At 41.4% G+C, this 22,679-nt stretch overlaps 1 protein-coding gene across 4 annotated transcripts in view; it reads right to left on the bottom strand.

Moving 5' to 3' along the window:
* Positions 1–9,851: 9,851 nt before the first annotated feature.
* INIP (INTS3 and NABP interacting protein) overlaps positions 9,852–22,679 on the bottom strand; it is a 29,669-nt gene continuing 16,841 nt past the window's right edge. For 3 of the 4 annotated variants that reach the window (XM_030858993.3, XM_030858995.3, XM_030858990.3), the window contains 3 exons: positions 16,990–17,092; positions 13,488–13,578; positions 9,852–12,342 (listed from right to left, as the gene is read on the bottom strand). In XM_030858993.3, the coding sequence (XP_030714853.1) occupies positions 12,247–12,342; positions 13,488–13,578; positions 16,990–17,027 (225 nt within the window). In that variant the 5' untranslated portion in view covers positions 17,028–17,092 and the 3' untranslated portion in view covers positions 9,852–12,246. The other variant, XM_030858991.2, reaches the window with a different exon arrangement.

Genomic DNA, 22,679 nt, shown 5'->3' with positions numbered 1-22,679 from the left:
ACACAAAAAGCTCTTGTACTAGAGACTCCACAACCCTCCTTACCAGTCTTATAGAATCACAGAATCTTCAAGCCGAAAGGAAGGACCTGAGGAGAGGTGAGAGTAACGATGCTGACAAATACAAGTGAGGCCCTCTAGATGACACCCAAGGAGCATCTTCAGGCAAGGGTGGTGAGTTGTAACAGTAATGGCGAGAACCAGTGAAATTTTAATTGTTAACAGGGCCTGGTTTGCATCTACTACATAGCAACACGTTTTGTCTCTCCCTTTAATACAGAGAGTCGATCTGTGGAAATATGGTTGATCCCAGCAGCCTTAGCTGTCACATACAGATTGAGATGTGATCCATCATGCTGAAAGTACCCAAGATGGGCACACTGAGCCAGGGCCCCAGAAGGCCTGGGGTAGCACATGGCCTTCTAGGCCTGAGGACAATTACTCCTCATGGCATTGCTCTGGAAACTATGTGCTACCGAAACCTTGAAAGAATGAGAGAACCTGCAGGCAAGGACCAGCAAGGGTGTATTAGGTAGGGTAGACAGAGCTAGAGGCGTCAATGGCCTGGTGCCTGCCCACTCTCCCTTAGGTGTCAAGACATTCTTTCCCAGTGCCTGAGGGCATCTCTCAGGAACAGTACCTTTTGGCTTGTTTCAGTCTGTTCCATCTCCTTTTTCTTGCCCTCTCCCAGAATAGGACTGGAGCCCCAGAAGGTGTGCAGCCCATCTTCCTTCCCCAGTACATTCCCTTTTCTGTTTCTTCTTTCGGTTTCCCTGTTTGATTTCTTCCTCTGCTTAGGATCATTTTCACCACCATTTTTGCTGGTAAGACACCAGGGACAGACATGAAAGACATTAAGCAAGATATATTTCAGCAATAAACAAGCTTCTTGTATTACTCATGGGATCCCAAAGAAATAAGGATGAGAAATCAAAATTCCTGCCGGAGTATTTACAATGTACTCAGCTGTTGAAATGTTCAGAATGCAGTCATGGAAGTAATTTAGCACATTTCTAATACACTTAAGTATGGTGATAATGTGTAAGAGTTTGGTCATTTAAAAAACCCAGTGAATCTTTCAAGACATTATTAAAGAATCTAACGCTCACCAATAACAAATAGCATTTATGACAGATAACAGTTAATACCATATTTGTGGTTTGTTGTTGTCTGTCCCTAGGATAATGGCCCAGAATTGAAAGGATGCAACTCGACCTCCCCATAGGCAGGGAACAGCATTATCTAGATGTTTCCTTTTGTCCTGTAGTCTCAGGACATGTACAGACTATGTACAGCTCACTATCATGCATTTCTCCTCAATGTAACAATGCAGCCAGGGCACTGTTTCCCAAGTGTCAGTCATTCGTGTCCCTCCTTAACAATTTTGTGATAGCTGAGTCCACTTGTTCTATTACTTATTTGCTATTTTCTTGAAATTGATCCTTCTCTTTTACTTGAGTAAGCCAGAAATAAATCCTTTTTTTTAAAGCAGGGTTCCTGGAGCCAAACCCCTCAGGTTCAAATTCCAGTTCTGCCTCTTACTAGTTCTGTGACCTTGGGCAAGTTATTTGACCTCTCTGTGCCTCAATTTCTTCATCTTTAAAAAGGGGATAACAATATCTAGCTTGTAGGATTGTGGTGAGGGTTAAGTAAGAATAGTAATACATATACAGCACTTAGAACAATGGCCAGTACCTAGTAACTGTCAAAAAATATTAACTGTTAGCTATGTTATTTATATTACTACATAAATGCTGGATCACTTGCAGTACCTAGAGATAACAATACACAACTACTAAAGTTAAAAGTGTTTGCCCACATGTACCCCAAGAATCCTCTCTAGCGTCACCAGTGGTGCAGCCACCCGCTGTGGGAAACAGCTTGGCCAGCCTCTTCTGTCTGAAGTTACCTTCTCCTTGGCTTCCATGAGGACTTAAGGTGTCGCTGTCTCCTGATTTTTTCGATGCGTCTCTAGATTCTCAGGCACCTCGTCCCTTGACTCTGTCATTTATACTGATTCAATTTTATACATTTTGTCAAGGCGATTTCATCCCCTCCCATGGCCTGAGCATAAGCAGACCTACGTTATCAAAAACTTTTTCAACCGGGGCTCTTTGTCTGAACCGCAGAAGGCAGAATGCAACCCGAGTGCCTGTTTTCTCAGTTCTCCTGAGAACTAGTGCCATTCTAGATCAGGGGAGAGACGCTCATTCCTTCCAGACGGTGGAGGCCTTAGGGCAGCAGTGCTTAATTCTCTAGTGGAGCCGCAGCTGAGAAGGGCTCCTCGACCCAGGTCCCACCCGTATTTCTTCCTAAGGTAATGGCGCTTGTATCCACCGTGTTGCCCAAGCCAGAAACCTGACATTTTCCATGACCTCCATCCTCCCTCTCCCCCCAATTCCTCTCTCATCCTCCATTGTGTTTCCATCATTGGATAATTCTACCCGCCTTAATAACCCTTGAATCTCTCCCCTTCCCATTCTGCTCGCTGCCACCAGCTTGGTCAGCCCATACCACTTGCCCCAGGATCACGTAAAAGCAACCTGAGTGGTCTTCTTGCCTCTACTAGTCTATCCTCCACTGCTTCCTGGGAAAATCTCACTAAATGCACACCTTATTCTATCATTACCCCACCCATGGCTCTCCAAAGCCCTTCTGATAAAGCTCCACACCCTCCACGTGGAGGCTGGCTCGTGCTGTTACCCCACTCCCGCGTCTCTGCACTGGGCCTGCTCCTCCCCTCTGCCCAGGAGGCCCTCTCCTTCCACCCGCTCCTCTGCCATCACCCCTTTCTTTTGTGAAAGTCTTACTCAACCTTCAGTTCTTGCCCGGCACGCTGGACATGTGAGCTCCTCCTCTAAGGAGCAGCCAGTCCTCTTGGATTCTGCAGCCTCGGGAGTTAGCAACGTTGAACAGGACCAGGATCCGGTCACTGTCACCCCTGCAGGGCAACCCCCATCCCCAAGGAGCCAGGTGTGTTCAAAGGGGGCAGCTCAGCATTTGCCCCGAGAAGTGGCTGACCCGGGACACCAGGACAGAGGGCTGGCTGCGCTTTAGCTTGCGGCTGCTCAGAGCCTGTCTTTTCACTGTTGGACGTTTTCCTAAGAGAACTTGAATTAATAGCTCGGTGATGAATGATGAGGGGCTGGCACACACTCCTGTTTTCTTAACAGAATTATGGCTGCCAGCCTCACTGTATTGGCTACAATATTACAAGGCTCTGGAATCTCCTGGGAGACTCCCAACAGTCATAACATCTGTGGCATGGAGAAGATTTCCAAAGGACTGCACTGGAGAAGCACCCAAAGAGGTACAGCTAAATTCCTTCTGACTGAAGAGTTTTAACCTGGCACCCGTGGCTGGGTTTCAGGGAGTCTAGGAACCCCTAAGATTACAGGCGTAGGTTTTTTTTGTGTGTATGTCTATGTGTACATTCACTTGGGGAGAGGGTCCATGCTGAGGACCAAGATGCCAGTTTTCCCTTTAGATGGTCAGACTTATTTCATTTGTTCATTAAAATGTTTGGACACTTGTTATAATGTGCCAGGCACTATCCTAAGTACTGGGGGTATATATCAGTGAAAACCACACACACACACACACACACACACACACACACACACAAAAGTATTTGCACTTACAGCCCTTATATTCTAGTGGGAGAAGGCAGACAATAAACAAAATAAGAAAGTCAGTTACATTCTATGTTAGAGGGTGCCAAGTGTCCAGAGAAAAATTAAGCAAGGTTGCTGATAAAGGGAGATGAAATTTTGAATACAGTGGTCCAAGAAGGCATCATTTAAAAGATGACATTTAAGTAAAGACTTGAGACTGTTGAGGGAGCAAAGCTACATGGGTAAAGGGGGGAAGACCGTGCCAGGCAGAGGGAAAAGCGGGGGGAGGTCCCCCGCTCTTCAAAGTTGCTTTCGCCTGACATTGAGGCAGACAGCAGGGGCTAAGAAAACATCATCACCTTCTGGTAGAGTGGAAGGGCTGGGCATCTCAGGTCAAACTGCTTTCTGTCTGATGGACCAGACTGGTTTGTCTGACCAGAGCTGCAAAGAATAAGAATATCACTCGGGACCAGGGACTGACATTCATTATCATTCAGACCTGTTAGTTCTAGCACGAGGTGGAAGCACATATACTTTTGGCTCAAATTCCAATTGTCATTTTGGTCACTGGCAGTTTTCAGTAGATCAACAGCCTCTCAGTAGAAAAGCTTAATAACCCTAAGAGGGAAAGAGAAAAGAGTACATTAAGATTCAAGGGGGGAAAAACGTTGCCTGTTTTCAGCTAAATTCTCTTTGTTCCAACAAAGACTCATTTGACAATATTTTGTATAGTTGTAATCTATTGTAAAGATTTTGGCTTTTATTCTTAGTGAGATGGAAACTCATTAGAGAAAAGACATGATCTTAACTTATATTAAAAAATTATTATGGTAAAATGTACATAAAATTTACCATTTTAACCATTTTTAAATGTTACAGTTCAGTGGCGTGAAGTACATTCACATTGTTGTGCAACCATCACAACTGTTCATTTCCAGAACTTTTTCATCATCCCGTAGTGTAACTCAGTACCCACTGAATAATAACTCATTTCCCCCTTCTCCCGGCCCCTGAGTAAAACCACCGTTCTACTTTGTTTCTACGAATTTGACTACTCTAGGCATCTAAGTGGCATATTTGTCCTTCTGTGTCTGGCTTATTTCACTTAGCATAATGGCTTCAGGGATCATCTGTGTTGTAGCATGTATCAGAATTTCATTCCCTTTTAAAGCTGAATAATATTCTGTCGTATGTATATACCATAGTTTATGTATTCGCCCGATGATGGATATTTAAGTTGCTTCCACCTTTTGGCTTTTGTGAATGATTCTGCTGTGAACATGGGTGCAGACATATCTGTTTGAGTCCCTGCTTTCAGTTCTTCTGGGTTTATGCCCAGAAGCAGAATTACTGGATCAAAGGATAACTCTGTTTAATTTTTTGAGGAACCAACATACTGTTTTCCACAGCAGCTGCAGCATTTTACATTCCTACCAACAGTGCACGAGGGTTCCAATTTCTCCACATTCTCACCGACATTTGTTTTTTGATTTGTTGGGGTTTTTTTTTGACAGCAGCCATCTTTGTGGTTTTTTATTTGCATTTCCCTAATGATTAGTGATGCTGAGCATCTTTTCAGATGCCTTACTTACATTTTTAAAATATCACTCTGGCTGTTGTGTTGAAATTCCCAACTGTGGGGTGAGATGAAGGACAGGGGACAAATGTGGAAGGAGGAAAGCCAGTCTGTTGCAGAAGTCTAGGTATATGATGATGGTGGCTTGGAGCAAGATGTTAGAAGTGGAAGTAGTAAGAATTCATGGGATTCTGGATATACTTTGAGGCTAGAGCTGCTACGATTGAAAGAGGAGTGTGAGAAAGGAGTCCAGAATAACTCCTATAATTTATGGCTGTGCAAATAGCCATTTACTGAGTCGGGGAATGCCAGGGGAAGAGTATGCTGGGAAGGTGAGGCATTAAGCGTCCAAGTCTGGACATGTTAAGCTTGGTTGCCTATTAGACTTCCAAGTGGAGATGTCAGTTTGACGGTGGATATGGGAGTTTGGAGATCAAGGGTATTTCAGTTATCTTTTGCTGCATAATAAATAAACTACCCCAAAATTTAGGAGTTTAAAACAGCAACAATTTATTATTTATCATCCTGTGGGTTGACTGACTGGCTCAGCTGTGCAGTTCTGCTCTATGTGGCATCAGCTGGGATCACTCACTTGGCTGCATTCAGTAGTGGGCTACGTGGGAAGGTCCAGAGTATCTTCATTCACATATCTGGCACCTCAGGGAGTCAGACTTCTTACGTGGCGACTGGTTTCTCCAGAAAGGACGAGATCAGAAGTTGTCAGGCTTCATAAAGGATAGGTCCAAAATGACATAGCACCTCTTCTGCCATATCCTATTTGTCAAAACATGTCACAGGGCCAGCACACGTGAGCGGAGGGAACACAGACTCCACCGTTTGATGAGAAGAGTGGCATGTGCCTAGAGGGATTGGGTGGCAGCCATCTCAGGAGACTGACCAACACAAAGAGAGCTCAGGGTTGGGGACTTCAGTTTGAAAGCAATCAGAAGACTGTACTTAAGCCATACTACTGGATGAAGATTACCCAGGGAATGACTGTAGATAGAAAGGAGACGGAAAGGCTGATCTCCAGGGTATTCCAACATTTTGCATTTGGAAGGAGGAGAAGCCAGTAAATGAGGCTGAGAAGAAACAACCAATAAGGAAGGAGGAAAACCAGGAGAGTGCAAGGCTGCTGAAGACAGGTGCAGAGAGCGTTTCAAGAAAGAGGGAGTGAGGGGGGGACTTCCCTGGCAGTCCAGTGGTTAGGACTCTGCGCTTCCACGGCAGTGGTCACAGGTTAGATCCCACATGCTGTTCGGTGTGGCCAAAAAAAAAAAAAGAAAGAAAGAAAAGAAAGAGGGAGTGATTCGTTGTGGAAAATGCTGCTGAAAGTTCAAGCGAGACAAGGGATGAAGATTGACAACTGGATTTGGCCACGTGGAGACGACTGGTGGTTTTACAAGAATAATTTCAGTGAATTTGTGGAGACATAAGCTTGATTAGGGTGAGTTCCAGAGCTAATATGCAGACAGAAATTAAAGGCAGTTGGCGTGGACAACTCTTTTCAGGAGTTACACAGGGAAGCAGAGAAATGGGACAGTAAATAATAGGATGTAGATCAATGGAAGACAAATGAAGAAACCAGCTTTCAAAAGAATGTGAACCATTCATCCATTACAGCAAGTAAGGCAGAGTATCATATGGTCACAAATGCAGGTCGGGTGATTAGATGTGCTAGTGGGAGGTGCTGTAGAAGCAAATGCTGTCTAGCGGTGAAGGACGGTTAGTCCAGCCTTGGACAAAATGTAAGATCATCAGACTATCTTTGAGTAGGTGCACATTTATAGGCAAAAAGCGTGATTCTGTGGAGAAAGCTAGGAATGCAAAGAAATAACTGACAGTGTGGAACCTGAGAGCATGTGGCTCAGGAGGGGATGCAGAACTTGGGGCAGAAGAGGACTATCTGACTCCAGCTTCAGAGAATGGCCTGAGTCTGGTGACTCAAGAACGGGGAAGGCAGTCTTTAGAGCCCAGGATGTCAAGGACCTGGGAGACTAGGGTATTAGGTCACACGACAGTGGCTGCCGATACCTCCAGGACAGCAGCAGGGGTAACGCAGGGGAGAGGACGACTGTGAAGTAGTAGTCGAGTCCTTAAAGAAGGGGAGGGAGCACCCAGGCAGAGTACTGGGCAACGGTGATGCTGGCGTTTTTAAGGGGGGAGGGGGCATGCATTTTTAAGAAGTGGATTTTGAAAGGAAATGAATATTCTGGAGGGGCAATGGTGAGTGAGCCAGACACTAGCTGAACCTGCAGCCGGGATGTAACCCCTGATCTGCCTCCTCCTGAGAGGCACTGGAGACCTGGAGACCTTGAGAGGAAGCCAGGGACTAGAAAGAGTTCGAACGTATGTATAGATATATTTTGGTGATTGAACCAAAGGAATTCCAGACATCACAGCAGGGCATCATCAGGAAAGGACGTCATGGGAGGGTTGGGGGCCCCAGGTGCAGGGCAGGAGGCTGAACCGCAAGGGAGGGAAGAGCGGGCAGCTCACTCTGGTGGCAACCAAGAGCGAAAGGCAGGCGGTGGAGGTGGCACCCGAGGCGAGATGGGAGTTTTGAGTTCTGCTCTCCCACCTCCTAGCTGTGTGGCTAAGAGATCACTTAGCAAGTTAGTACATCTTGTGTTTAGATGGCAAGTGACAGAAAACCTACTTTAATCTGGCTTAAACAATAATGAGGGTTTACTACCCCCATACATACCCTTCCATAGAGGAAGGGCGGCACTGTAGGAATTGACTCAGCTGTGCAATGATGTCCTCAAGGACCCAGTTTCTCTATATTTCTCTGTTGCACCTTTTATCGTGGTGGCTTCATCCTAAGGCTGTTCCACCTCATGGTCACATGACGGCTGCCAACAACACTCAGGAAAAAAATATATATATGATTTCCTTTTACACATCTAGAAAGACTCCCTTTTGGTAGCAGTCTCAGAAAGGTGAAAAAATATCTTTTCCATACGTGCAGCAAACCTCTCCTGCAGTCTCATTTGGGTTGAACTTGGGTAACGTGTCCACTCTTGAACCAGTTCCCGTGGTCTGTGATACACCACGTGCTGACCGGCTGTGGCAAGAGGGAGTCATCCTGATCGGTTTGGAGCACGTAAGGCCCACCCCTGTTGCTGAGACAGTCGGCACACTGGCTGTATTGGGGAAGAGTCATGCTCAATAAAAATCTGAGTATTGTTAGGAAGGGGAAAGGAAGAATTTGTGCTGAGTAGACGACTAAGAACGTCCACTCACTGAGCTGTCGTGAAGGTTAAATGAATATTTGCAAGGATGCCTTGCTTTTTCTTTCTTAAAAGGTTCTTGGAGGTAGAGCTCTAGAGGAAAGCTGTGAGAGCGAAAGACAGATAAGGGGGGAGGTGAAGAAACAGAAATTTGGGTTAAGAATCCAAGAACTAAGCGGAAGAGACAGCAGAGGTAGATGGGGCTGGAGCTGAGGCGTGGATGTAAACAGAACACGCCTGTCTGAATTCTCAGTAGAAACTGAGAGTGAAAATTCTTCTGGTGCCTTGCAAGTCCCCCTTTCCCAAGAGCTCATGAGGGCCTAATTGGTTCATCTCTATACCTGCCTGTGCTCAAAAATGTTCAGTCACTCCCAGCTCTATACTGGGCTAGACATTTGCCTCACCCTGGAATTCCAGACTCTCTAGAATATGAGAGTCTGGAATTGGCTTCATTCTAATTATTGCCATATACAAATTTACCCACAAGGTCCATACAAGTCCAACCAAACTGGACTTTTGGTTGCTTCACAATGGCCCCTACACCGGCTCTCCTGCCTGCCTTTGTGCAGGTTTTTCTTTTGCTCTGAATGTTGCTCTCCTATCTTTCCCGGCTGGAATCTCTCATCTTGAAAGCCAAGTTCAAATGATTGTTCTCCGATGGAGCCTTCACTGGTCCTTCCACGCTCATGTACTCATTCCTTCCTCACTACTGGTGTGCTATTAGCATTAGCTACTAGTGTCACCTACTCTAGACTGTCAGATTCTTGAGGACAGCGAAGTTCTCCTCCATACATGTTCATTCTTTATTTGCTCATTAAAAAAAGCTGTGGGTGTCAACTGTGTGCTAGTCACTGTGCAGACAGAGGTGAGGAGGTAGCACTCAGTAAATACTGGTTGAACTTAATGCTACTGAAATGGGCTAGTGCCAGCTGGTAGGATTCCAGTGGGGGGACCAACTGCACTAACGAACCGATGTCCTCTCTGTCGATCTTCTATTCTGAGTGTAACCATATTTGCCAAAACCCTTGCCTCAGTGGGCCTTAAGTGCATATAAAAGCTGAGTTTTTATTGCCAAAGTAAAGCAAAGAACTGAGACAAATAATGAGACAGCTTATAGACTGTTCAGGAAAAAAAAAAATCTGCCTTTGAAATTATTAAGTCATTTCAGTTTTTATTCCAGAGTCATACAAAGCACTATCGTCTGTATTATTTAGCAGTGGCTTTCAAAACATTTTTGCCATTTCACAGTAAAAAAAAAAAAACCTTTATATCATGATTCAGGTCATATTTATTCATTCATTCATTCCTTCAATTAAGTAAGTATTAACTACCTACAATATGCCAAATACTATTCTCAGCAGAATACAGTAGTAAACAAAAAGGAAGGAGGGAACAAAAGCCCTTGCCTTCAAAGACCTTACATGCTAGTGGAGCATACAATAAACAAAATAAGTAAAACACACAGAAAAGGAAGACTCATGAACAAAACCTCCTATTATTACGTGCCATGTACTCTGATATTTTCTATTTTATATATAAAAAAAAAAAGCGGGTCACACCCCATTCAGCTATTAAGTTGGCCTCTCAATTCGGTAACGTGTTGAGACCTACACTTTGAAAAATACTGATCTAGACACTTTATGGAGTAGGCAGAGTGTGTTCTGTGCCCGTTATACAGATGAGACAGAGTGACACGTAAAGCTCAAGGTTAAGTGGGTTAGCCACACACACGCGCGCTCCGAGGGAAGCAACGCTGGCACGTGTCCTCAGGGCTTCTGACGGAGCCCACTGCTGCCCTCTTCATTATCCTCTGCAGTCCTCACAACTGTCGTAGTCCCTACCTCTCTTTGACTATGAAATCCTGACCTCTACCTGGAGCAGCTCTTCCCTCCCTTGCCAGGTAAAATCCCATCGATACTCCTAGGCCTGTGTAGACTGCCCGTCTCCGGGATGCGGCTCCTGTGCCACTCACTGGACGCTGGCTTCCTCACTGCTGTACCACAGTAGGATCCTCTCCACCGTGACCTCTTTAAGAGCAAGTCTTACTCTCCTTTTCCCCCCAGGGCACAGCTTTACAGAGTAGGTATTAAAAAATACACATGGAACTGAACTGAATTTGTACGTGACTCAAAGGAGAGGGGTGAAGGAAGTGCTTACTCTATTTGAAAGGCTGAGACCAGAAAAGATACCACTGGGAAAAGACCTCTTTACCGAGGTTATAAAAGTCACACATTTGGCAGAGGCTTCAACAATAAAAAACTATACAATCCGAAAAACGTATCTCCTTAGCATCGGGAGATTTAGAACGACGCCAGTAGCTCCTGGATCGCACAGAACAGAAACTTAGTCAAATCAATTCAAGGAAATGAGGACCACGATAAGAAGGGCCAAGGCTAGCTGTGTGGACCTGAGGCAGGGCAGAGGCAAAGGCCCCAGGTGACCCTCAGCAGCAGAAGAAAGGGCACCTTTGCTGCAATGGTGACCATTACGATGGGGACAGCTGCCAACTCACCCAAATGAAGAAAAGCAGTCGCAGTTCTCAACAGAAAGAATCTAAATGGCGCAGCCATATCTAGAATTGTCCACTCCTTTTCATATAGTTGGGGTAAGATGGGGCTGTGTGGTTGGTACAAATATCTAAGGGAAGGAGAGAGAAGAAACTCTTCAAAAAGGGAGATGGACTTATTCTAATTATTGACCCAAACTGGAATATAAAGTTTAAATTTTAGGCTACCACCAGAGAGGATGGGGACTCAAGGCCAAGATGAGGTCAGTTATAAAAAATACTGTATCTGTGATATAGTAGAAAACTTAATTTCAGTCCTATTAAAAGTAAAAAAATGTCGGTTAGCTAAACGACCTCTAAGTTTCAGGGACCTACAACTGAATTCTCTAACCCATGGTTTTCAGACTTTATTTTGAATTAGAGACACTAATTCCGTGGGACTAGGGTCAGCTGTAGGGACTGCATATTTAAATAAGCACCCTGGATTCTGTTAAAGATGTATCACGTTGAGAAACTTGCTTAACCTAATTCTTTCCTTTTTACAATAACCAAAAAGGGGCTCAACTTTAGTTAATGTTTCTAATTAGAGCAAAAATGGGCAGTAAAACTGTACAGGCACACCATTCATGCAGTAACACTAAACAAGAGCATATACAAAATTTAAAACTACATTTCTTATTAATTGTTTTTAACAGCATTTAGTCACATAATTTGTAGTGGCATAGGTTTATAAAAGATGTTTAAGACTGGTTGGTAACTTAGTCTTATCTTGGGTTTTCCTTTAAAATTGAGAATAGGGGAACGAGTCACAAGTTAAAGGATATTTCAGGATACGTTGATTATAAACTCAAAAGGTACACTGATATCAATTCTATAAACAGCAAATGTGAATGAAACTTATTTAAGCCTATTGGTTCACATTTTTAAAAAGCACCCTCATTTGTTTAAAGTTAAGTACTTTAAATGGTTCTTGAAAGTCTACTGTAGACATAATATACTCAGTCCAACTAGCTGGTGGTGGGGTGGGTTTATATGACCACATCCAATTCAGAGTCTGACTCAGAATTAAAAATCAAACTGCATTACACAAAAGTTACAGTCATGGGTAGCATAATCAGTTCCTCAGATAATACAGCTTCCAGAGCTATCATCATCCTGGTCACCCTTCTGTTTTGCTTTCACTTACACATATCTTTCTTTTAAAGAAACAAAATATGTAAAAGTTCACCAAAATTCGGCAAGTCACAGTTTGTATAGCACTGACTGATAGTAGCTTTGGCATTTGATATTACAAAGTTACTTTTGTTACAAATATTTTCTTCATTCTGGGTCAAGGCGAGGTAAAACAGGAAGAATAAGATTCCCAAATGCAGAATCTTGAGTTATGAAGTATCCAGATGAATGTGCATGTGCATGCTGGGAAAGAGTTAAAGAAAAAAAAAAGGCAATTCAGCTATTAAGAGTCACAATTCTTCAACCAAGGCAGTAAAATTACTTATCCTCTCTGAGTGCTTGAGACCAAATTTGTTTTAAAAATCAGTTCTTATGCTGTTAATTTTGTTTAAATACACAGGAGATGGATAATAATAAAGAATTCATATTAACAATTTGCACCAGGTACTAATTTATCATCCCCACTCTCTCCCCTGTGATTCTCTTCAGTCAATAATTGAGTCGAAGACATGAATTACTTTGTTCCTTGGAGTGGGGAGGAAAACTAGCAACAAAGGTCCCAAAGTACTCTGCTCTTGGTCAGTAACGCAGGAGAGTGAGAAAGAAGGGCAGTAGTTGGAAGGAGAAGGGGGAAAGACAGCTGATTACTGGTGATTAAGATACCAACATTTTGTAGAGAATGTTGGCATATAAATAACAGAGAACCACCAGTGACGTCCCTTGTCACTAAACAAAGGACTGTTCATAGGTTGTCTAAGGTGAGATGATCTTTAATATCCCTTCCAATCCTGAGATTCTAAGGTTTAAAAGCATAGGTAACGATGTCTAGTGCAAGGTTTCTAGGAATCTTAGTTAAATCATCCAAGATCAATGAAATACTAAAATTGGTTATCATAATAAGAACAATTTTTTTAACTGATAGATTATCACATTCCTATAGTCTTTAAACATTTCCTGCACAACAGACATGCTGACCATTAAAAACAGAATCCAAACAACAATAATAAACCAGTCAGACTATCACAGGACGTAACGGCACACGACAAATCTGAAAAACTAGATATGTGCTATTAAAGTAGCCAGTTCAGCTTTTCAGGATCATTCTGTCCATCCAAGTACCCTAAACTCTTCTGTGTGCAGCAGTCCCTTGCCAGGTGTGGCACAGAATCAATCATGACCACGTCAACACCATGAAAGATACTTTCATTACTGCCGTATCTGGTCCTTCAAATCCTCTGGGCATGCCTGAATGTCAGCAAACAACTGCAATTACGTGTGGAACGTTTTTATTGATATTGCTCCACTGAAATACAAAATAAGAATAGTGCTGGTTTCCAAGCCCCAGGAAATCTCCAATGAGACAAGAATGTCAGCCACACTTTCCTCACCTGCAAAGCCGCCTTCTGCTGGGCTGCAATATGCTGCTGCTCAGCGTGGTCCCGGAAGTCCTTGTTAAGAGCGGGTCTCGAGAGCGCGATGCTAAAACGGGAATCTTAGTTACTTGACTGTTTAGAGACTCCCTTACTTCTGAATCACATTTTTCTTTAGATATTCTAAATAGGGATTACAAAAAAGAACTTCCTGAATAAGTCTTTTTTCCTTCTCCCACTGTCTACATTAATTTATATGAAGAAAGCCTATATTATTTACTAGGGCTTCAGATTATCTCCTTTTAATTGATGATTTATGGTCCTCTGCTTTCAAACAGATTTGAGGTACTCTGGTCTATCATAAAGTTACATTTATGAAGAAAACTAAAGAGTTGAATGTTTCAAGCAGAAGGTAGAACATGCAAAGGTAGGACTGAAGGTCAGGGCTCGGGAGGGGAGAAATGGGTTGGCAAAAAATGAGGCTAGGGAGGAAGGCAGGTGCCGGGATATGTAGAGCCTTGTGAAATAAATTAAGAAATGAAGACCTTATCCTAACAGTGAAGGGAGACTCCCAAAGAGTGTTATAAGCAGAAGAGTGACTTGATCAGAATTACCACACTACAGTTCAGAAAGACCGCCACTGTGACAGACAGTGCTGGTCATCTCCCCAACAACTGTTGCTCTCCCTTCTTCCTCACTAATGGAACCCATACTTAGTTCAATTATCGTTGGTCCCATGCTTCATGGTGGGCCAGGTTATCCCCCAGGGGGTGAACTTTGATTGGTATAAGACAATACCATTTCCCTTGCTGGTTTCCTGTTTAGGCAAGAGAAAGGTTCACAATTCTGGGCAGCTAGACTTCACGGGTAGTCTGCTTGAAGGCTTTGAGAACGTTTTCCTCACTCTTACAAAATGGACACAGGAGAGGAACCTTTCTGGCTTTTGCCTCTGTGGGGGCTCGGTGTACAGTGATGCCTAGGCTACTGCAGTCATATTTTGACCAGTAAGGAGGTGCTGACCCACGGAGAAGGGCAGAAAGGAGAGAAGAAAGGAAGCTCGATCAGTGCTGACACTGGTGTGCCGCTGCAGTGAGCCATTCTGCACTTGATCTTAGCCAAAAGGCCGAGAAGCGATAGTGAGCCATTCTGGAATCACCTTATCTTCACGCTTCTGGTTAACCTATATCCTAACGTTTAGGCCAACTTTTTGGTTTTCTGTTATTTCCAGATTAAAACATCCTAACTGACACAACTGATAAATGTACTCGAGAGAACTTAAGACTGTGGGAAATTCAGGAGGTAGTAACTGAGGCAAAAAATGAGAGTGGCCAGGACCAGGGCAGCATCAGTTGCAATAAAGAAAAATGGACAAGTCTGAGACACATTTCAAAATATAAACATAAGAGAATGACAAATGTTTAGAGATGGAAGTAAAAGGGAATAATAAACAATTAAAGTTCATATTTCTGACTCTGATTACTAGTAGATCTATACCACTCATGGAGACAAGCAAGCCAACAATATCAAGTAGGTAGAGAGGGAGGGAAGATGAGTTCAGTGTGGGACATACTCAGTTTGAAATGCCTGGAAGACATCAAAGTGCAGATGTCCAGGAGGCAGTCTGGTGCTTGAGACAGAGGACGAGGCTGGAGATGCAAATGTATAAAAGTTATCAGAACATAAATTACAGGCTGTGAAAGTGAATGCAACTGTCCAGTGAAAAGACGTAGACTGGGAGACTGGATCTAGAACAGAACTCTGAGGAATATCAACATTCAAGAGACAGGAAGTGGGACTTCCTTGGTGGCGCAGTGGTTAAGAAGATGCGTGCCCATGCAGGGGACACAGGTTCAAGCCCTGGTCCAGGAAGACCCCACATACTGCAGAGCAACTAAGCCCGTGTGCCACAACTACTGAGCCTGCACTCTAGAGCCCGCGAGCCACAACTCCTGAGCCTCTGTGCCACAACTACTGAAGCCTGTGCGCCTAGAGCCCGTGCTCCGCAACAAGAAGCTACCTCAATGAGAAGCCCACGCATCGCAACAAAGACCCAACACAGCCAAAAATTAATTAATTTTTTAAAAAAGAGAGAGAGGCAGTGGAGAAATGTCTGCAAAAGAAACCAAGATAGTATAACAGTGGATGAATGGAAGCCAAGGAAAGAGAGTATTTTAAGGAGGGCGTTGTATACAATGGAATACCACTCAGCCATTAAAAAAAGAAAGAAATCTTGCCATTGATGACAACAAATACCATATGATCTCACTTATATATGGAATCTAAAAAACAAAACACACAAAACAAAATGAAAACAGATTCATATACACCTGAAACTAACACAACATCGTAAATCAACTATACTCCAATAAAATATTTTAAAATATATATCAACCAATAAAGAAAAGAAAACAGCCTCATAGACTCATAGATAGAACAAACAGGTGGTTACCAGAGGGGAGCAGGTTGGGGGTGGGCAAAATAGGTGAAGGGGATTAAGAGGCACAAACCTTCAGTGAGAAAATAAAGAAGTCACAGGAATGTAATATACAGCACAAGGAATATGATTCATGATACCGTATTAATTTTGTGTGGAGAAAATAGTTCCTAGGCACTGTGGCGATCATTTCACAATGTACGCTCATGTCAAATCACTGTGTAGTACACCTGAAGCTAACACAACTCCATTTCAATTAAAAAAAAAAAAAAAAGGGTGCAATCAGTGGTGTCAAATAATGCTAGGAAGTCTAACAAGAAAAGGACTTTGGTCCACCAGATTTAGCCACAAGGAGGTTGCAAGCGACCTAGGCTCAAACCTGTTCTTTGGGTTGGAGGTGGGGAGGCGCGGAAGTCAGATTGTAGTGGGTTGGGGAGTAAATAAGTGAGAAAGCAGAGATGAGTATGTACAGACAACTCCTTTAAGAGGTCTGGCTGACTCTGCACACCTAAAAATATAAATTAGCTCTAGCTTTCACGAGAGTCCTTTCCTGTATACCTGAATTCACCAGGAACAGTCCCCTGAAGAAACAGAAGAATATTTTATACTATATTATATATTATACTTTTACTAGAAATCAATCTAACAAGCAAATAAAATAACAGAAACAGATAAAAAAAAGAGAGGGGAAGGTTAGGGTGGTGGCTGAATGGGATAACAGATGTCAGGGAAGAGATTTAAGATGGCAGAAACGGAATACAATAAAGATCATTAAGCTACCGCAACTTTACCTATTTTGCATAATGCTTAAAAAGTGGGACATTAACAATAATTTCAGTAACAAACAACTATACAAAACTCTTTTCTTTTTTTGAAAGTAGGCTGTAGGGAAATTTTAAGTCTGATTAGAATTAAAATATTTAAAATCTAAGCAATTAAATAATCTAACTTTTCAAGTCTAACTAGGAAATAAAACATGTTAAATTCCAATGTTAAAGAAACAAACCATTGCCAACCAATTTCAGTTATATTGTCCAAGATATTTTTTATATCACTGAATATAAAAACCACATTATGCTTCAATACCTAGCTCCAGGATGATTTGTTGAAGATTGGTTCTGCATTAGTAATTTTCTTTTTTCTTTGTCCAGCTCTGCCAAGATTGCAACTCTATTTTTGTTTTGAAAACCTAAAAAAAGAGAGAGTGTTGGGGACGAGAAAGAGAAATAAAATGTTTTAGAGCTGTTTTATAAACCTAGGCCACCTAGAAACCCAGAAAGCAAAATTCTGTTCTCTAACATGATAACGAACCCACTAGTAAGCAGTTTCCCTAGATGGTTACTATCTCCCTACTGCCTATTTTCCAGCAACTTTAATAGGATAATACGCAGATAAATGCAAAGGATAATACTGCCTGAGGACTTTTTTAAGACTTAGTTCTAAAGAATTTTAATCATCAAAGTATGGGTAACTGCATTTGTTTTATAACAAAATCTCTGCAGCCCCAAATGCTACAGGGACCAATCTCTATCCTGCTGAATCTCTGGGAGTGAAGATTTTCTTAGTTCTCAGTTTTAGGCCTCTCTGTGAATGCCTCTTTCATGAGGGGAAAGCATTAGATACACTCAGGTCACAACAGTATTTTTCTCAACTGCTTTCATTCAGAGATGTAATGAAATGCTTTCATTCAGAGACACACAGTCTTTCAAGGAACAAGTCAGAGAATTGCAACTGACTAGAAAGCAATTCTGAGAGAGAAATGGAGCATAACTGACAGGGTACAAACAGATAGGTCCCTTATCAACTTTGAGCTTCAATTTTAACGTAAGATCTAGAGCAGAGGTTCTAAGTCCTGGCCCAGGAGCAGCATCCAACTATGTTTTTAAAATCTGAATTAAATGCCAACATGTAAACACTGTATACAAAATTCTCAGATTACTTGCTTCTCTTGAAACATCTCAAGGTCTGGCACAGGGGTCTGGATGCCTCCATGGCAACAACTATGTAGAACAAAGGAACAGTTGTCCCTTTTAGCTGGGCACTCTCCAGCTTGTTACAGTCCTTATCAGATTTGTTTATACTTGTAGGCATTTAAGTTTCTGATCCCTAATTTAGAAGAAAACAAATGGAAAGGTTAAAGGATTAGGAAAAAAACTACAGAGGCAAAAAAAGGCCAGGGGACTAGAACCACTGGGTTAGCATCACTGCGCTAGAAGAAAGAATGAATGGGGAAGGAGGGAGCTTTCAAGCAGAGCAGAAGTAAGCACTCCTAAGGGTACTCACATGAGGGATTATAAGCACTGTATATTGATCATAAAGGGGAATTGGGTGGTAGGATGCATATTTCCTCCTCTCCTGGGGAGAGGAGTTAGGTCAGGGACAGCGCAGGACGTACAAGAACAGGAGCATTCACTGAGATCCACACTGAGATCGGGCTGAACCAGAAGCAGCTGAGGCTTGCGGCACTTTCCCCTAAACCTGCCCTTAAATCTAGCAACAGTAAACTGACTCAGGCCAGGCCAGAAATGGGCAAAACCTGTCCCTGCCACAGCCATTTTAGGAATTTATCATCTCCATTTTCCTCCTCTGCCCCCTCATGCTTATGCCATCAACCTGTCGTCAAATTCTAGTAATAGCAGACTCCTTTCTGGAACAGATAATTCACACTAACATATTCTGGTACTTCTGAGGAGATGATTTTGCAAGCCTTCCAGGTGATCCTTCATCTATTCTAATCCTAATTCTAATCTTCCTTCCTGCCGACCTCTTACTTAATCTTCCAGGGAAGAAACTCTATAAGGCCTTTACATGCCACATGTCATTACAGGCTCCACCCAACCTCATAGACAGGACTGCCTCAGGAGAAGTCTTCTACCTAAGGAAGGATTTAATACAGAACTCCCAAGAATGTACGATACTTATGCCTGTGAGCGCTAATGCTATGGTAAAGGGTGCCATGTGTAAAAATAATTGAAACTTTGTCGAAATACTGTTAAAGAAACACCATTACCAAAGTAATATAGAATGTCAAGTCCAAACAACCTAATAAGTATGATGTCCTAACATCTTGTAGTTTTTTAAAAAAATAATACCCATAAATTGAAAGAAAAATATTTTATTTCATTTTAAAATAACCACTAATGCAGTGTGTGTACCTGGGCACTGTATAACTTTGCAAACCTGGGAATCAGTTCAGACACTACCATCCTCATTCCCTGTTCCACACAGTACTTGTTTTTTATCAAAGCAATTGCCAAAAACCCACTTCACAAAAATATGACATCGTCGAAAGTAATGTAGCACACTGGTAAGTCACACTTATTAAATTGCCTATATTTCACCATTTTCTACCTACAGAAACAATAATTTCATGATTCACTAACTTTAAAAAAAAATCACGTCTTTCTTGGCTTGATCAGTAACAGCCTCCTTTAAAAAAATTTCATGCATGTTTGACAATCGGAGCACAGGTAGCTACAGTGAACTCCCTGTTACCATGGAAATTAAGTGTGAAAATTAGTAACTATAGGCTCTAAATTAATATTAATACACTAGTTTCTTTGTCCATGATCTTTGCCCACTAAGGAGAGCTATGTTATTCTCAATCTATTTTACTACTCATGGTGAGCCTGTTACCCAAATAAATCAGTCAGTATTATATGGATCAGATGGGAAGTATAGAATTTGGGTATTATTGATTTTATATAATAGAAACTTCCCTAAAAGTAATGTAATACAAATTAAGGTACGATAATTATGGAAGGATAAGTATACTGTAATGTGTTATTTAGAGGAATGCAGAAGTGAGTTCTCTGTAAAGTGAAGAATGCTTCCCAGCTTGAGGTTGGCCAGGCAACAACTGGAACATTAAAAAGAGAATAATAATTATAACTAAATGGAACAAACTGAATCCATGATAAACCATGAATTCATAAAAAGATACAAAAAAGAAAGTTAGGGAATTCCCTGGGAGTCCAGTGGTTAGGACTCTGCGCTTTCACTGCCAAGGGGCCGGATTCAATCCCTGGTCGGGGAACTAAGATCTCACAACCCGTGTGGTGCGGCCAAAAAAAAAAAAAAAAAAAGTTAAAGTATATAAAAAGATTGTAAAGAAAGGTAAAATAATAGTCATTATGCTAATAATTAGGTTAGTGTTAACATTTAGATGTTTTGTTTCTCCTATTAAGTTTATGTCTGTTTATAAGGCATAGCTGTTTACTTTTTTGTTTAGTTACAGGAGGAAGGGGTAGATATAGGGAACTGTGGATAAGCCAAATAGTCCCAGAAAAAGCAAGTTATATACCAAGAACAGGAGGGTCAGATCAGAACAGGTCCTCACACACACACACACACCATTTGAAAGGAAACGCAGTGGTAGATGAGCACCCATGGTCACACACAATGACCAACGAGAAACCCTGAGCTCTAACTGGATGATTAGCGGAATATCCTAAAGAGAGCTAATGGTACAGACCTGATCCCTGATTTCCTGGGAGATGAAACATCCATAATTCCTGGCAGGAATGCTACCAGAAAAGGGCAATTCATAATGACAACAGAACAATGGGTTATAAAATGCTAATCACATTTAAAAAAAAAAAAGAAGAAGAAGAATATTTCATTCAGGGAGTAACCCCAGGTTGCAAGAAACTAAAAATCTATGAGAAAAGGCATGAGTTAAAAAAAAAAAACTCCTTAACTTGGCAAGTTTAGTTACAGAAGTGACCAAGTGCACACCAATGCAACTTTTAAATCATCTTTAAAGGCATAAGCAAATCTTATGATTTACCTAAGAATTAAATCCATCAACAAACCCTAAACCTTGACTAATCTGAAATTTTGTTTTGTTTTGGTAGTGGTAAGACAACCATAACCCTAGGAAGGTATAAAAAAATTACTAAAATCCTGGGAAAGTACAGAAATAAGAATCTGGGAAGATTATTATAATCCAAGGAAGATTAAAAAAAACAAAGTACTACAGAGAGAGTAAATGAATTAATTAAACCCATGGGTTAGTATTTTAAAATAGGTTTAATTTTAAGTATAGTAAGTTTGTTTGTGTTTTTCGGGGGGATACGCGGGCCTCCCACTGTTGCGGCCTCTCCCACTGCGGAGCACAGGCTCCGGACGCACAGGCTCAGCGGCCATGGCCCACGGGCCCAGCCACTCCACGGCACGTGGGATCCTCCCGGACCAGGGCACGAACCCCCATCCCCTGCATCGGCAGGCGGACTCTCAACCACTGTGCCACCAGGGAAGCCCTAAGTATAGTAAGTTTTGCCATCACTATATAAAGTGAAGTATTATAGAAGTCAAATTAATTGTAATTTAAACTGTTATTAAAGAGAATTTAACTAAATAAGCTTGTAATCAATTCTAAATGCTTAAAACATTTTATTTTGGAGCTTAGTTTATAAGTAGGTTTAAAAACTGAGCATTAATTATGAGCAGTGATAAGGATTTTTCTCCATGCACAAAATCCCCTTAGACATTAAAGAACTTGTTAAAATAGTTAAATAAGCGGTCATTAGACAGGGGTAGCTCATAGCCTTCCTTCCCTGGTAAAGGATAATGCCTCTCTCTGTATCTCACTTAATGCCCCACGCTCCCACCCAGAAGCCTGAGTTTTATCCTTATAATACCTCCTTCTTCCTACCCACATCCAACCAATCACCTAGTCCAATCAATTTTATATCCTTGATGTCTCTAAAATATCTTCCCCTCTCAACTCCTATTCCACAGTCTAACCAGGCAAGGTTATCTCCTGCATAACATTCAAGAACTTAACGTCTACATGTAGGCAGCTGAGAGCCACAAAAACTATTTTACAGGGAAAGGGTATGGTCAGGTCTATTAGGCTTTTACTTTCTGAGCTTGTCTTATGCCCTGAAGCCTATGCTTCCCTCTTGAGCGTTCAAAAATAATCTAGTACTAATTTACATGTCAGTTTTGTACAAAACATTTACTGTATTATAGAAATATATAAAAGTCAACAGATAGCAGTTAGGTAATAATAATAGCTTATTCCACATTTGAAACATAAGGCAAAAAACTAGGTAGTCAATTTGGTTATGTGAAGTAGTTAAGTGTAATTTTCTAGAGCAAGATTCTCCCACCTTCAGAGTTTGTAATACAAACTTACTCTAAGGCAACAATATATAAAATTTAACTTTTATTCTAATCACTACATGAATTGTTTTTTTAAACACAAACTGTCTCTCACCATAATTCAACATTTTACTTTTACATTATTTTACATGTATCTTAAAGTTACATGTAACTTTTACATTCTTAAAAGCATGAGAGTGTTAAAATATATTATCTCATGTACAGTAGGAATTACTTAATATTCTTTTATAACTAAACTTTTTCCTAATAAATTTACCTTAGAATAAAGCAGCACACTCCAAAAGTTCCACTTAGAACTATAACTCTATCTCCATTCACAATCATATACATTCTCATTTCCATATTCACTTATAGAAACATTTAACTCCCACACATTTCTGTGTCACTAAAAATATTATGGAGTAACTAGCATTACAGCAAATTGTATTTAAAACCTAACAGCTGACATTCACTTTGCGTGAATAGCTCTATGACACTTAAACGAGGACTAATAGGAATTCCTTTTATTGAAAAAAATCTAAAACTAAAGAATGAAAATTATTGTTTGATTAGTGGATAATCTACTTTCCAATTACAGTTGTTATATTGCTTTCATAACAATTTTTTAAAAGATATTTTAAAATATTCAAATCCTTTCAAAAGATTAT

Source organism: Globicephala melas, chromosome 6, assembly GCF_963455315.2.
Source record: "Globicephala melas chromosome 6, mGloMel1.2, whole genome shotgun sequence".
In the NCBI taxonomy this organism is placed as follows: Eukaryota; Metazoa; Chordata; class Mammalia; order Artiodactyla; family Delphinidae; genus Globicephala; species Globicephala melas.
Note: the sequence above shows the minus strand (reverse complement) of the source record. Positions and strands in the feature narration are given on the sequence as shown.